Source organism: Pelobates fuscus, chromosome 3 (genome assembly GCF_036172605.1).
Source record: "Pelobates fuscus isolate aPelFus1 chromosome 3, aPelFus1.pri, whole genome shotgun sequence".
NCBI classification, from domain to species: Eukaryota; Metazoa; Chordata; class Amphibia; order Anura; family Pelobatidae; genus Pelobates; species Pelobates fuscus.
The window spans coordinates 5,551,654-5,568,844 of record NC_086319.1 but is presented as its reverse complement, the minus strand read 5'-3'; the positions used below and the strand labels follow the sequence as shown (position 1 = coordinate 5,568,844).

Below are 17,191 nucleotides of genomic sequence, written 5' to 3'. Positions count from 1 at the left end.
GAGAGTGAGCAGACACTCTAGCAGATGAAACATGCACTTGTTAATGCCCCTGTCTTGGCCGCCCCCAATCCATCTAAACGCTTTCTTGTCCATACAAACTCTTCTATGTTTGGATTGGGAGCAGTACTGAGCCAAGTCTGGCACGATGGCGGAGAACATCCCCTGGCTTACATTAGTCGCAAGCTATCACCTCACGAAGTAAGCTACGCCACCATCGAGAAAGCATGCCTGGCTGTGGTGTGGGCACTGAAAAAGTTGCAATACTATTTGTACGGGCAGCACTTCTCTTTTCTCACGGATCACAACCCATTGGTCAGGCTGAACTGAGTGGCTGTAGCATTCCCAAGTAGTGATTCAAGCGTTAAATAAAGCAGGTATAGCTGTTCCCTACAATCACGAGACGAGACTCTGTGTTGAGGGTGAAATGAACTGGTTTTAATGGGACAACACACTGCCTTTTCTGTGAATCCCCATGCCAGGGGTCTACAATAACATATTCCAGGGGCATTCCCCACTGGACCTGAGAGGGGACAGACAAAAAGTACACAACATAATTATATTAACTCTCAGGTCTGAAATGAATAGGAATAACCCCCAAAACATCCCTTTAACAGTGAGGTATCCCCTCAAGTACTATACCTCTGGATAGCCTGGATCTGAGCGCCCAACATATCCGAAAAGCGCTCAGATCCCATTAACGTAGCCAAATTGCCGACGGGGTATAGTTTAGACCGACGCACATGAGGTGCTTGCCAAAAAGAGTTCCATGAAGTCAGCTTATGCGGTCGGTCTCTTTCAGGAGTACAAAATATAACTTTAATGAACCGTTTTGCTCACCAGAGGTTAAAAACCGTTTAGGCGATATTCCCCTTTCCAGATGCACAGGCAGCAACTGTAAGCACCAATCTCCCGAACTGCAAACTACATGAATCCTGGAAACAGCCGAACAGGAAAAACCATACGAAAGGTTTACACTCCTGGCAGTCAGCATACAATCCAATTCCCCCAATAACGAGACGACACTTCGTTTTGAGGGTTAAGCAGAATCTGACTGTACTGGCACATACAGCCTCTTTTATTCACAATCCTCAAACATAGTACTGCCCACAGGGTTTTTAAATACAACCAATCAATCTGTACAATACACACAGACACTCCCACACAAAATCCTCCCCTCTGCCTGTGATATGATTACTGAACACAATGGGTAATCTAATTATCACAGGCAGAGAAATACAGTTTTATAAAACATCACAGGGACCTCAAAACATGCAAAAACCCCATAAACGTATATCCTCGGAACCGGGGGATCTGGGTGAACCACATATCCAAAATTCACCCAGATCTGTTAAGTGGTTTGGAAGATACAGTTTAATGCAAATTCCGCAGAACATATACAGGCTATATGAAAAATAATCACTGTATAATGTGTCCCCTGCTGTATAGTTTAAAACTACTGCACGATGTCTTTCTGCACCAAATACCGGCGAGATGGCACCGTGTAGAAAAGTCCAAACAGTGTCTGTGAGTTAAAATGGCCGCCATCCATTGTTCTCACCATGTGCTTCATCCATTGTTCTCACCATGTGCCTCTGATACATGAAATGGTGGCCACCCAGTAACTCCACAGTATGTCCCCAGATGGTTCTTAACCCCTTAAGGACCGGCCTGTTTTTGCGATGTTTGTACGTTAAGGACCAGAGCAGTTTTAACACTTTTGTGGTGTTTGTGTTTAGCTGTAATTTTCCGCTCTCTCATTTACGGTTCCCATACAAGTTATATATTGTTTTTTTCACGACAAGAAGGGCTTTCTTTACATACCAGTATTTATATTATGTCATATATTGTATTTAAAAAAAATAATAAAATATGGTGAAAAATAAAAAAAAAAACATGTTTTTGGACTTTTACTTGAAAAATCTTTTACTTATCTACAAAAGCTAATGAAAAAAACTGCTAAATAGATTAAAAATTTTGTCCCGAGTTTAAAAACACCCAGTGTTTACATGCTTTATTGCTTTTTTTTGCAAGTTATAGGCCTATAAATACAAGTAGGAAATTGCTGTTTCAATATATATATATTTTAAATGTATCAATAGTGACATTGTTACACCGTTATCTGTCATAAATCCCCGAAACACACCTAACATGTACATATTTTTAAAAGTAGACAACCCAGGGTATTCAAAATGGGGTATGTCCAGTCTTTTTTAGTAGCCACCTAGTCACAAACACTGGTCAAAGTTAGCATTTATATTTGTTTGTGTGTTAAAAATGCAAAAAACGCTAACTTTGGCCGGTGTTTGTGACTAAGTGGCTACTAAAAAAGGCTGAACATACCCCATTTGCAATACCTTGGGTTGTCTTCTTTTGCAAATGGTATGCCATCATGGGGCTAATTCTCATTCCTTGGCTACCATACGCTCTCAAAGGCAACCTAACCAATCTGACAAATTTCAATAAAAAAAAAAAAAGTAAAATCAAGCCTTATATTTGACCCTGTAACTTTCACAAACACTATAAAACCTCTACATGTGGGGTACTGTTATACTCAGGAGACTTCGCTGAACACAAATATTAGTGTATCAGAACAGTAAAATATATCACAGCAATAATATCCTCAGTGAAAGAGCTGTTTGTGTGTGAAAAATGCAAAAAACTTCACTTTCACTGACAATATCATCGCTGTGATATGTTTTACTGTTTTGAAACACTAATATTTGTGTTCAGCGAAGTCTCCCGAGTAAAACAGTACCCCCATGTACAGGATTTAGGGTGTCATAGAAAGTTACAGGGTTAAACACAGTGCTAGCAAATTAAATTATCTGGACTTTTGGCCTGGGTTGGCAGGCAGGTCCCTCAAATTGCAATCATTAAAATTACTTAATTAGGTAAAAATATTACATAAATATGCATGTAGAATTTTAATATATATACATATTTATATATTTGACGTCTACGTGTATATTTATGAAATTATTTATGTAATTATGTATGTGGACATATGTATATTTCGTATTATTTTTATTTATTTATTTATACATAGATATATATATATCATTACATTCTAAGTGTATTTTGATATAAATATATATATATCAATATCAAAATACTGTTAGAATAAAATTGAATATATATATATAATTTTTTTTTAATTATTAAAAATTATTTTTATTTTTTGTTATTTATTTTTATTAACATATTATTTGTATTTTATAATAATATATATATACCATATATATAGTTATTATATATATTGTATATATTCGTGTGTAATTTAAATATAAGTGTATTTTTATATTAATATACGTATATATAAATATAAAAATACACTTAGTGTGACATTATATATATGATATATATACATATATTATATATAGGTATATATAGATATAATACATGTATATATAGCATATATATATATACACATATTATTATTTTTTTTACACTGATTTTTTTTTTTACACTTTATTTTATGATTTTACAGATGCAGGGAGACTGCCTGTCAGCACAGACAGTCCCCCTGCAGGCAGACACATGGACCCCTATTGCGGTCATGTGATCGAGTGATCACATGGCCGTGGGGTCCTGAACTGCCGAGGGGGGACTGCCCGGGCAGACAGGCAGTCCCCCTGGACCGGGAGGAGAGCTGATCGCCGCCGTGGGACCGACGGCGATCAGGTAAGTTGCCCAAAACCGTTATGACGGTTCAGGACCGTCAGCGGTCCAAACGCACGTTTTACCGCTGACGGTCCTGAACCGTCAGCGGTCCTTAAGGGGTTAAATACAACATGCCCAAATCCTGTATTTAAAGGGTCAAATCTCCCATGGGCCATAGTCAGCAGGCAGGAGGTGGGCAAACAGGCTTCTCCAATGCCCAGTGGCGAGGTTGGTTCCGCCACAATAACCATATATGCAAAGAAACTGTTTGTGTGTACTCTTACACCGTGTATCTTGTTCGCAGTATGCTCCCACCGAGTGCCGCTCCTCTTAGACAACTGGAAACAAACATAGGTGGAAGTGGAAGTTCCAGCGGTGCTCGGGCCGTTGAGTGCCGGGGGATCTTGATGACCAAACACTGCTGGGTGCGTTCGAAAACCAAGATGGCTACCGCCTCGTGTTAGTCCATACGAACGACGGCCACCCAGTTGACCACTTAGAATGTTGAAGTGATTGTGGCTTGTGAAAGTGTTAGTGAGGTCAAGTGGGTTAACGAGCGGCACACGGCTGTTCTGGGTGGTCCATGTGTTCGGTACTTTATTCGGTATATGAACCAAATGGGGTAATCTGTTCGGTGAGGTTTTTGACTTCACTATACACTACTGCCCCGGGATACAAAATGGAAATGCTGATGGGTTGTGCCAGTTTGTGGTTACGGGGGAGCAGTGTAGTGGAATGGACATTTGCAAGCTACTTTTATTCTCTATATTGGCTGTCCGTATTCCCCTCCCCCCCTTACTTCATGTATTTTTCCCTGGTTATTTCGTGTGGTTCTTCCTTGGCCATTCGGGAGACTTCATATCAACGGAATCTATTCGTCTCCCGAATGAGGACCACTCCTGTGCACTGTGTGTGGTCCAGCTTTGTGGCAAACCTAGCCACTTTAGATTGTGCTGTTATATGTCTAAAGGTTGTCCTAGAAAGCTGGTCCAATTCTATTAGTTTCTGTATTTACTTATAACTGTAATAGAGAGCATTCTTATGGTAGTTTCACGAACAGTGACTTTCCACACTGTTCGTGAAACAAACAAAGTACCGAATGGGAGCCCACACACAGGGGGTCGTGTGGCTCCCATTAACTGTTACGGTTGCCTCCAGGCTGGCTGGAAGTTGGACCGTAGAAAGGATGCTCCTAGCGCTTTCCAAAGGACCATCAGCACCGTAGCCACCATAAGCACTGCGAACTCCACGAACCACCGCTGCTGGGCTGGTATCTCGCCGTCTGCTCTGCGCCCTGGACCTACGACCAGGCTCCAGGTTCCAATAGGTGAACCTCTCCCTTCTGTAGAGCGAAGCAGGATCAGGAACAAGAGCTCTTACAAGAGCTCAACAGCTAAGGGAGTATGAAGAGCATAGCAATCCCTGTAGTGATTATAGCTGTCCCCTACAAACATGAGTCGAGGCTACAAGTTAGAGGGTCAGAAGAGGTCTGAGGTGCTGGAACACCCAGCCTGGTTTTTATTAGGATCAGGTACATACAGGACACTCCCAGGGGGAGGATGAAATTGACCAATCACATGCATGATAACACCCCCACGTCTCCTCCCCTCAGATAAACACATAACCCAATTAAAACATACATTATTTTACCCAAGTTCTGGATGTACCCCAAAAACAGGTATCCCCAAATAGCCCTTGTTCAGGGGAACAGTCTGTCCAAAAATCAGCCCATTCGGATGGATGGTTCGGGAGATACAGGGCTCCAAAGTTTTGACCGACCGCACAGACCAACTAGCCGAAAATAGTTCCATGAGTTCTGGCCTTGCGGTCGGTCTCCGTTCGCACGGTAAAATAGACGAAATTCTTGCCATCCATTCGCATTTTTGTGGTCGCTAGAATCCCCATACTAAGTTAAGTATAACTACCGAACGGCCAGTCGTTCGGTAGTTTCCGTGCGTAGTTCTGGATGTCTGGAGGTCTTAGCGGTATTCGCCTGTTTGTGCTTCCGATTTCAGTTCCATGCGTTCACAGGCAAACACCGCTGTTCGCACGCAAGATGGCCGCGAACACGTGGAAAAGTCCCGAAATGGCGGCCACCTATTCCGAGCACAAAGAATTCGCATGAAATCATACGAACGGCTGTATTCTCCAGTAATGGTATTCTCATGCAATATATTCGCCTAAATCTCCTGGCTGTTAGGTTATATTAGTAGTCCGAACCTACAGCATAGATAAAGGGTAAAAGACAGTCTAATGCAAGTCCATATGCCTGAATACAGGGTTTACAGTGCAATATAGTCCAGGACCATAGTCGCAGGGGAGGAGGCAGGCAAGCAGGCCTCTCCAGGACAAAGTGGCGAAGGGCACTTCGTCACATAGGCTTCTCCACAATCCAGGGAAGCAGGGCAATTTTTCATTAAAAGGGCCAGTTACAATTAACGATTTGTAACATATCTCCCCTTTTGGAGGGAGACTAACCAGGCACCTGACCTTCTGTCGGTCAGTGCCTAAGTTAGTCTCGCAGCCCACCCACAAATAAACATTGGCAGAGAAGCCCCCCCACAATAAATAGTACTGGCCTGTAGGTCCCAGGTTGTAGGGTAACAATGCAGCACCCGCTGCTTTCCTGGCGCAGCTGGGCAAATAGCTGGTGGTACTTGGGGGGCAGGGGCCAGCGGCACTCTGCCCTGGTGCCAGCGCTTCTGCTGGGGTGAGGGGTTTGTAGGCCAGTCCTGTAACAAGGGGGTCTGTAGGGCAGAGGCCAGCGGCGCTCTGTCCTGATGCCAGCTCTTCCGCTGGGATAGCTGGCCGAATGTCAATCTCTGTGCAAAGGTCAAAGGGAGGGCAGAGGCCAACTGCACTCTGCCCAGCTGCCAGCTCTTCTGCTGGGGAAATTAGGGCATAGTCCTGCCCGGGGGCAAAGGGAACGTGGGGGTCAGTGGGGGTTAACATCTCCACTGTTAACTCTGGGCCCCAGTTAGGAGTTAGCTGAGGAGGGGGAAATTGGCTTACCTCCTCCTCCTGATACTCCCGCGGCTGTTGGGAAGGGAGGTCGATGCTCTCCGCTTCTTGTGGAACATGCTGCGGCTGGGGAGAGAGACCGGTTGTCTCCTCTCCCTGGAAGGCACACTCTGGCTGGGGAGGGAGGTCGATGCTCTCCCCTCCCTGTAGCTGGGTCTGTCGTTGGGGATCTGGGCCGCCTGCCCAGCATCCCTGTAGGGCCGGTAGAGAGACTGCGGTCCCATCTCCACCTGCCTGCTGGGGGTCCTCCCAGGACCAGTCTGTGAGGCCTGCTGCCTCGGGTATCTCTGGTTGGGGTTGGGGAAGGAGACCGGATGTCTCTTCCCTCTGCACGGTATACTGCCGCTGGGGAGGGAGGTCGTTGCTCTCCTCTCCCTGTAACTCAGGCTGCCGCTGGGGAGGGAGGTTGTTGCTCTCCGCTCCCTGTAACTCACCCTGGGGTTGGAGATCTGGGCCGCCTGCCCAGCATCCCTGTAGGGCCGGTAGAGAGACTGCGGTCCCATCTCCACCTGCCTGCTGGGGGTCCTCCCAGGACCCGTCTGTGAGGCCTGCTGTCTCGGGTATCTCTGGTTGGGGTTGGGGAAGGAGACCGGTTGTCTCTTCCCTCTGCACGGTGCACTGCCGCTGGGGAGGGAGGTCGCTGCTCTCCTCTCCCTGTAACTCAGGCTGCCGCTGGGGAGGGAGGTCGTTGCTCTCCGCTCCCTGTAACTCACCCTGGGGTCGGGGATCTGGGCCGCCTGCCCAGCATCCCTGTAGGGCCGGTAGAGAGACCTCGGTCCCATCTCCACCTGCCTGCTGGGGGCCTTTCCAGTACCACTCCATGCAGTCCTCTACTTTGGGTTTCTCTGGTTTGTGTTGGAGGAGGATATCGGCTACCTCATCTCCTTGACCACGTCTCACCATGAACAGGATGAAATCGTGCTCGAGATCATGTGACCTCTGGTTCTCTTGAAGCAGTTGCTGCACAGCTGCATCAACAATCTCCTTCCGGGGATTCGGGCCATATTTGGCTATTCTTCTCAGTACCTCAGTAACAAAATCTACGCCTTCATATCGATAGAACATGACTGCTGGTGGGGACGCTGTACGGGTACTGGCGTTGCCCTCACTAACTCTCATACGATACCAGTGCTGTTGGGGTGCTGCTCCTTGCGCTAGGACGCCATCCCACCGCTGCCACCAAATGTTACGGTTGCCTCCAGGCTGGCTGGAAGTTGGACCGTAGAAAGGATGCTCCTAGCGCTTTCCAAAGGACCATCAGCACCGTAGCCACCATAAGCACTGCGAACTCCACGAACCACCGCTGCTGGGCTGGTATCTCGCCGTCTGCTCTGCGCCCTGGACCTACGACCAGGCTCCAGGTTCCAATAGGTGAACCTCTCCCTTCTGTAGAGCGAAGCAGGATCAGGAACAAGAGCTCTTACAAGAGCTCAACAGCTAAGGGAGTATGAAGAGCATAGCAATCCCTGTAGTGATTATAGCTGTCCCCTACAAACATGAGTCGAGGCTACAAGTTAGAGGGTCAGAAGAGGTCTGAGGTGCTGGAACACCCAGCCTGGTTTTTATTAGGATCAGGTACATACAGGACACTCCCAGGGGGAGGATGAAATTGACCAATCACATGCATGATAACACCCCCACGTCTCCTCCCCTCAGATAAACACATAACCCAATTAAAACATACATTATTTTACCCAAGTTCTGGATGTACCCCAAAAACAGGGGGTACAGCTTTAAATCTGGTATCCCCAAATAGCCCTTGTTCAGGGGAACAGTCTGTCCAAAAATCAGCCCATTCGGATGGATGGTTCGGGAGATACAGGGCTCCAAAGTTTTGACCGACCGCACAGACCAACTAGCCGAAAATAGTTCCATGAGTTCTGGCCTTGCGGTCGGTCTCCGTTCGCACGGTAAAATAGACGAAATTCTTGCCATCCATTCGCATTTTTGTGGTCGCTAGAATCCCCATACTAAGTTAAGTATAACTACCGAACGGCCAGTCGTTCGGTAGTTTCCGTGCGTAGTTCTGGATGTCTGGAGGTCTTAGCGGTATTCGCCTGTTTGTGCTTCCGATTTCAGTTCCATGCGTTCACAGGCAAACACCGCTGTTCGCACGCAAGATGGCCGCGAACACGTGGAAAAGTCCCGAAATGGCGGCCACCTATTCCGAGCACAAAGAATTCGCATGAAATCATACGAACGGCTGTATTCTCCAGTAATGGTATTCTCATGCAATATATTCGCCTAAATCTCCTGGCTGTTAGGTTATATTAGTAGTCCGAACCTACAGCATAGATAAAGGGTAAAAGACAGTCTAATGCAAGTCCATATGCCTGAATACAGGGTTTACAGTGCAATATAGTCCAGGACCATAGTCGCAGGGGAGGAGGCAGGCAAGCAGGCCTCTCCAGGACAAAGTGGCGAAGGGCACTTCGTCACATAGGCTTCTCCACAATCCAGGGAAGCAGGGCAATTTTTCATTAAAAGGGCCAGTTACAATTAACGATTTGTAACATTAACCGATTGCAACATTGTAGCAATCGGCCGCTAATTGATTTCCCGGGTGACTGTCGTTCGGCTACCGACCACGAGGCAGCGGCCATCTTGGATTTTCCTTTTGCCCAGCGGTGTTTGGTTGTCGAGCACCTGGAACTAAAATCGGCTACTCGACGGAGCGAACACCACTGGACTTCCAGGCCGTTCGGGAGCGCCGATCTCTCTGTATTTTTTCTTCAATTATGAATTTGTGACTTTTGTGATGAATGTATATTAAAGTGTGTTTCGTGCAGAGTTTGGTTATTTATGCTGGGATCTGAGCGGTACTTTCACAAAGTGTGCGCTCAGACCCCAGCTATCTGCCAAATGGCCATTCGGTACAATAGCACAAATAAAATATAAGATACAGATTTTTGTGTGAAAAGCCGGTTCTGCTGTACGGAGGGATAATCCACTTAACAGGATATTCTTGTGGGAGTATCCCTCTCGTACAGCAGTGCATGGTGGGAGAAATTTCCTGCATGTTTAGTTCCCCATGTAGTCCCCTACTGTAAAACCCCTGTAAAGTAATTAAGGAAACCCCTTGCATGGGGAACCACATAAATACTGGAGCTTGTGAATAAAATCGTCAGTTGACTCCCAGAACTGTGTTTCATCCGGTTACTGGGGGATTTGGGATATTGCCTTCGTTTTCAGGGCTTTACTTTGGATTACTTTCTGTACCAGTGGAGATATTGGGATTTAATATTGCAGCTCCGCTACAGGTTCGGTAGTTTGTTCGGTAAATCCCATTTACCGAACCACATAGTAAAAAGGCACGAACAAGCCTTTTTACAGGGAGAAAACAACGTTTTAGCATATGGGCCATAATCCTGAGGCAAAAGGCTGGCAAACAGGCCCCTCCAAAACCCAGTGGTGAGGTTATTTTTGCCACAAATACTCTGACACACATACAGATACATACCCTGACACACATGCAGATACAAAGACACATAGATGCATACATTGACACACTTTATGACATACCTTATGTTTCTTTGTATCTGCATGTGTGTCAGGGTGTGTATCTGTGTGTTAGGGTATGTATCTGTATGTGTGTTAGAGTATGTATCCTTAAGTATGTCAGAGTATGTATATAAGTGTCTGTGTATATGCATGTGTGTCAGTGTATGGGTGTCAAAGTGTGTATCTATCTGTTTGTCAGTGTGTCAGGGTATGTGTCTGTATGTGTGTCAATGTATGTATCTATGTGTCTGTTTATCTGCATGTGTATCAAGGTGTGTATCTGCGTGTCAGGGTGTGTATTTGTATGTGTGTCAGGGTATCTATCTGTATGTATCTCTGTGTATCTGCATCTTTGTCTGTGTATCTGCATGGGTGTCAGAGTGTGTATCTGTTTGTCAGTGTGTCTGTGTGTCAGGTTCTGTGTCTGTATGTTTGTTAGTGTATGTATATATGTGTCTGTGTATATGCATGTGTGTCAAGGTATGTATCTGTGTGTCTGTGTTTCAGGGTGTGTGTCAGGGTATGTATCTGTGTGTCTGACACACAGATACATACACTGACACACAGCTACCAGCCCTGACAAACATACAGACACACACCCTAAAACAGAGACACACAGATACATACCCTGACACACATGCAGATACACAGACACATAGATACATACACTGACACAGATAGATACACATAATGACACACATATACATACCCTGACACACATTAAGACACAGATACCCACACCGAGACATACACTGACACACATGCAGATACAGATGCAGACACTGACACAGAGATACATACCCAGACACATAGGCGTGCGCAGCCTATTGCATTAGGGTGTGCACCCTCAAGCACAAGCACACGCGGCGTGTATATATATATTTATATATATATATGTATGTATATATATACACATATATACACACACACACAAAGCTGTGTGTGTGCTGTGTGAGGGTGCTGTTAGTGTGATATGTGTGTGCTGGTAGTGTACTATGTGGGTGAGGGTGTTTGTGTGTGCGTGCTTGTGAGGGTGCTGTGAATGTACTGTGTGTCAGGGTGCTGTTTGTGTGTGTGTGTGTGTGCACTTGTGAGGGTGCTGTAAATGTACTGTGTGTCAGGGTGCTGTTTGTGTGTGAGGGTACTGGTAGTGTTTTGTGTGTGTGTTAGGGTCCTGTGTTTGTGAGGGTGCTGTGTGTGTGGGTGCTGTATGTGTGTGTGGGTGCTGTATGTGTGTGGGTGCTGTATGTGTGTGGGTGCTGTGTGTGTGGGTGCTGTGTGTGTGGGTGCTGTGTGTCTGTGGGTGCTGTATGTGTGTGGGTGCTGTGTGTCTGTCGGTGCTGTGTGTCTGTGGGTGCTGTATGTGTGTAGGTGCTGTATGTGTGTGGGTTCTTGTGTATGTCTGTGGGTGCTGTGTATGTCTGTGGGTGCTGTGTATGTCTGTGGGTGCTGTGTGTGTCTGTGGGTGCTGTGTATGTCTGTGGGTGTGCTGTGTATGTGTGTGGGTGCTGTGTATGTCTGTGGGTGCTGTGTATGTGTGTGTGTGTGCTGTGTATGTGTGTGTGTGTGCTGTGTATGTGTGTGGGTGATTGTGGGGGGTGGACGTGGGGGTACATTATTTAATACCCCCCCTCCCTTCTTACTTTATGTGGGGAGGGGGGATTCTTGTTCCTTGTCCCTGGTGGTCCAGTGGAGGTGGGGGCATATCAGTTATCCCCCCTCCCTTGTTACCTTATGCCTGGGAGGGGGGATCCTGCTGCTGCTGCCATCCTTCCCTGGTGGTCCAGAGGAGAGTGAACTCTAGCCCCGCAGGGCTAGAGTTCACTCACGCGAGATTTGAGCGTTGCCGCGGCAACGCTCAGATCTCGCGAGAGGAACCCGGCGGAGCTGCTGGCAATAGCTCCGCCGGTCCTCTCCTGCCTCCCTCCCTGCATGTGAGCCAGGGAGGGGAGGCTGAGAGCAGAGCCGGCGCTCGGATAGCGCCGGCTCTGCATGAGCCGGCAGGGGGGATCCTGAGATCTCCCCTGCCGGTCTCAATACATAGGCGTGCCGCGGGGATTAGGGTGTGCCCAGGCACACACGGCACACCCCGTGCGCACGCCTATGCCCAGACACACATACAATGTCTGTATCTGTATGTCTGTATCTGCATGTGTGTCAGTGAATATGTGTGTCAGTGTCTGTATCTGTATGTCTGTGTGTCAGTGTGGGTATCTGTGTCTGTATGTGTGTGAGAGTATCTGTGTGTCATTGTGTGTATCTGTGTTTGTCAGTGTATGTAGCTGTGTCTCTGTGTGTCTGCATGTGTGTCAGTGTATGTATATGTGTTTCGCTGTATCTGCATATGTGTCAGGGTATGTATTTTTTGTGTGTATCTGTGTACATGTATGTGTGTCAGTGTGTGTATCTGTATCTGCATGTGTGTCAGTGTTTTATTCTGTCTGTATCTGTATGTGTGTCTGTGTTTGTATCTGTGTATCTGTATGTTTTGTGTGTCTTTGTATGTATGTCAGTGTTTTTATCTGTATGTGTGTGCATCATTGTGTCTGTACATCTGTACCTGTATGTATATCGGTGTGTGTATCTGCATGTGTGTCAGTGTTTGCATCTGTGTATCTGCAGGTGTGTGTTGTGTTTGTGTCTGTATCTATATGTGTGTCAGTGTTTGTTTATGTATGTCTGCATGTGTGACAGTTTGTGTGTCTGGGTCAGAGGATAAGCAGGCAGAGCCTAAGGCAGAGGAGAAACAGGGAGAGCCTGGGGCAGAGAATAAGCAGGGAGAGCCTGGGGCAGAGGAGAAGTAGGGAGAGCTTGGGTCACGATAAACAGTGACCCTAGAGTGGAGCAAGTATACTGCATTAATATTTTATTGTAAACATATTGTTTTTTGTTTTAATGTATGTGTCAGTGTTTTGATTCATGTACAAGGTGCGCAGGGTGAGTGGTTTAAAGTATACGAGTATACACTAGTGCCCACATCTGTCTGAATACAGGGCAGCAATAAATCTAAATATTCTAGAAATCTCTTATCTCTTCTAACAATCGATAAAGTAGATCTGTATTGACTCCTTTTCTCCACTTAACCCACATGCAAACGGAAGTGGATCGATATGATGATTAGTGTGGCCCACCTACGCTTAAACTTCATCCCCATCTCTGAATAGTGGGACTTAATGGATGGATAGGGTGATCCACAATCTACCACACTGGTTCTTCAAACACTGGGTCAGGATCCACCGTAGGTCCCTGTGTCATTTTAGTGGACGCCCATTGCTGGGAGCTGACACATTCAATTTATCAGGCCCTAGGAACATGTGCATAAAAAGCTACGGCAGGATTTTACCTGTTCATAGAACTCGTTCACAATGCCTTCAGTCCATTTTAAATGTAAGTCTTTGCATTTGGCAGGCCCGTTAATGTCTGCAAGCTTAATACACATCTGGCAAACCAACAATCGGTCATTCTCATTCGACCAATCGATTCCTGGCCCCACGTCCTCGTTTACCTGGTAGAGGAAAATGTTAAATACCATAATGAACTGTGTAATCAATGAGCTACAATAACAGAGATGCCGTGCAGAAGGGTGAGGTTTGAGAGTGGACATGGTGATTTTTGGAATGGTGTCTGAGAGTACAGGATAGTGAAATTGTTTGCTCCTAGTGCCCAGGGCCGGCCTTAGGGGTGTGTGGGCTGCACAGGGCGCCATTCAGGCAGGTGGCGCCATATGGCCAACACAGCTCGCACATGGCCGGCGGGGGCATGGCGGCGGGGGCAGAGCTAAAAGTGCCGGTTAACTGCTGCAGGGGAAGCAGGAAGGAGTCCCTGCTTCTCCAACAACCAGCCTTCAGGAGCTGCACTGCATGTCTGTCTCCACTCCTCCATAAGGAACAGAGGTAACTATGTGTGATTGTCTGCCTGTGTGTGTGTGTGTGTGTGTGACTGTCTGCCTTTGTGTGTGTCTATGTGACTGTCTGTGTCTATGTGACTGTCTGTGTGTGTGTGTGTATGTGTGTGTGTGTGTGACTGTCTGCCTGTGTGTGACTGCCCGTGTGTGTGTTTGACTGTCTGTGTGTGTGTGTCTATGTGACTGTCTGCCTGTGTTTGTATGTGTGACTGTCTGCCTGTGTGTGTGTGTGTGTGTGACTGTCTGCCTGTGACTGTCTGCCTGTGTGTGTGTGTGTGTGTGTGTGTGACTGTCTGCCTGTGTGTGTGTGGCTGTCTGCCTGTGTGTGTGACTATGACTGTCTGCCTGTGTGTGTGTGTGTGACTGGCTGCCTGTATGTGTGTGACTGCCTGCCTGTATGTGTGTGACTGCCTGCCTGTCTGTGTATGTGTGTGTGTGTGTGTGTGTGTGTGAGACTGCCTACGAGTGACTGTCTGGGCAGACTAGATGAGCCGAATGATTCTTATCTGCCGTCACATTCTATGTTTCTATGTGTGTGTGGCTGTCTGCCTGTGTGTGGCTGTGTGTGTGGTTTTCTGTGTGTGTGTGTGTGTGTGTGGCTGTCTGCATGTAAGTATGTGTGTGTAAGTCAGACTGTGTGGCTGTGAGTGTTTATCTGCCTGTACCTGTGTATGTGTGTTACTGTCTGTACCTGTGTGTTTCTGCGACTATCTGCCTGCAACTGTGTGCATGTGGTGGATTTCACAGTGTATATGTATAACTGTGTGCATCTGACTGTGGGACTCTGTGCACATAATTCTGCAAAAATATACACCTGCATTCACACATAGGATTTTTCACACATAGGATTGTTATCTGAATTAAATACCCATCACACATAGCCAATAAACCTAGCACAAATATCACATACAACCAATACACCCATTACAAATATCACACACAGCCAACACATCTTTCACATACACAGACAACACAAACATTACATCATATTATAGTGAGATGTATTACAGCGGAGCTCTGGTATATAAAATGCACATTACTTTGTGTTTTATAGTTGGGGAGCTCGGTGATACACTAATAGACACATTACTTAGAGTTGTATAGTGTATGATCTTGTCACAGAGCTCCACATTACTGGGAGTTTTATTGTTGTGGAGCTCTGTGATAAATGGAGAAGCAGCGCATTACTACAAATTTCTAATCCAAAGAGGTAAAAGTAAATAATTATAATCCAGAGCTCCAAAGCAAAGCCACCCACAGTATTATGTGACATACTTAGTCTGCTCCTCTGTAATGTCGGGGAGGCAGTCTGGTACTTCTGTTGGCTGCAGACCATACGTAGCTCGGGATAATCAGAGCGCTGCCGCAGATTACCACAGGACACTGCAAGTCACTGAGCTCGCGAGACAGTTACGCATGGTCTGTACCCAGTGGAGGGGCAGACCAGATACAAATCAGCATGCCCCTCTCCCAACTAGGTAACAACAGGAAAGGAGGAATGAATATTTGTTTTTAAATCATTATTTATTTACTATACTATACATGGATGACGGTTGATAGGGCGAGGGCGGGGGGAGGGGGGGGGGAGCGTTGTGAAGATTTTTCGCACAGGGCGTCTAAAGGCCTAAGGCCGGGCCTGCTAGCACCAAATTTGGCACGCTTTCTGGTGATGGTAACCGCACTGCATCTATCACCAGGACATCATAATAAACACATTCTCACCTTTGCATTGAATTCAGCCAAAAAATCAAAGTGCTTCTTAAGGTCAGTGGCCAGAATGGCTTCAATAACAAGAAAGCGGAACCTCTTGAATTCCATGTGATCCAAATTCACTAAAAAATTGTATTCTGGTCGTGACAGGAAAAGGTTCCAAGCAGCAGCAGCGTGGTGATTCTCCAACACAGACCGGTCGTTATATAAAACTGCCTGAAAATAGAGCGGTCATTATATAGAACGATCTAAAATGCATATAGAACTGTCTGAAATATAACACGGGATTCATATAGAACTGTCTGAAATATAACACGGGATTCATATAGAACTGTCTGAAATATAACACGGGATTCATATAGAACTGTCTGAAATATAACACGGGATTCATATAGAACTGTCTGAAATATAACACGGGATTCATATAGAACTGTCTGAAATATAACACGGGATTCATATAGAACTGTCTGAAATATAACACGGGATTCATATAGAACTGTCTGAAATATAACACAGGATTAATATAGAACTGTCTGAAATATAACACAGGATTAATATAGAACTGTCTGAAATATAACACGGGATTAATATAGAACTGTCTGAAATATAACACGGGATTCATATAGAACTGTCTGAAATATAACACGGGATTCATATAGAACTGTCTGAAATATAACACGGGATTCATATAGAACTGTCTGAAATATAACACGGGATTAATATAGAACTGTCTGAAATATAACGGGATTAATATAGAACTGTCTGAAATATAACACGGGATTCATATAGAACTGTCTGAAATATAACACGAGATTCATATAGAACTGTCTGAAATATAACACGGGATTAATATAGAACTGTCTGAAATATAACGGGATTAATATAGAACTGTCTGAAATATAACACGGGATTCATATAGAACTGTCTGAAATATAACACGGGATTCATATAGAACTGTCTGAAATATAACACGGGATTCATATAGAACTGTCTGAAATATAACACGGGATTCATATAGAACTGTCTGAAATATAACACGGGATTCATATAGAACTGTCTGAAATATAACACGGGATTAATATAGAACTGTCTGAAATATAACACGGGATTCATATAGAACTGTCTGAAATATAACACGGGATTAATATAGAACTGTCTGAAATATAACACGGGATTCATATAGAACTGTCTGAAATATAACACGAGATTCATATAGAACTGTCTGAAATATAACACGGGATTCATATAGAACTGTCTGAAATATAACACGGGATTCATATAGAACTGTCTGAAATATAACACGGGATTCATATAGAACTGTCTGAAATATAACACGGGATTCATATAGAACTGTCTGAAATATAACACGGGATTCATATAGAACTGTCTGAAATA

At 45.4% G+C, this 17,191-nt stretch overlaps 1 protein-coding gene across 3 annotated transcripts in view; it reads right to left on the bottom strand.

The window, feature by feature from the left end:
- The window catches only part of PDE3A (phosphodiesterase 3A), a 443,952-nt gene that overhangs the window by 43,274 nt on the left and 383,487 nt on the right, over positions 1-17,191 (bottom strand). For all 3 annotated transcript variants that reach the window (XM_063446637.1, XM_063446639.1, XM_063446638.1), the window contains 2 exons: positions 15,809-16,012; positions 13,526-13,687 (listed from right to left, as the gene is read on the bottom strand). In XM_063446637.1, the coding sequence (XP_063302707.1) occupies positions 13,526-13,687; positions 15,809-16,012 (366 nt within the window). The remainder of the gene's footprint in view (positions 1-13,525; positions 13,688-15,808; positions 16,013-17,191) is intronic.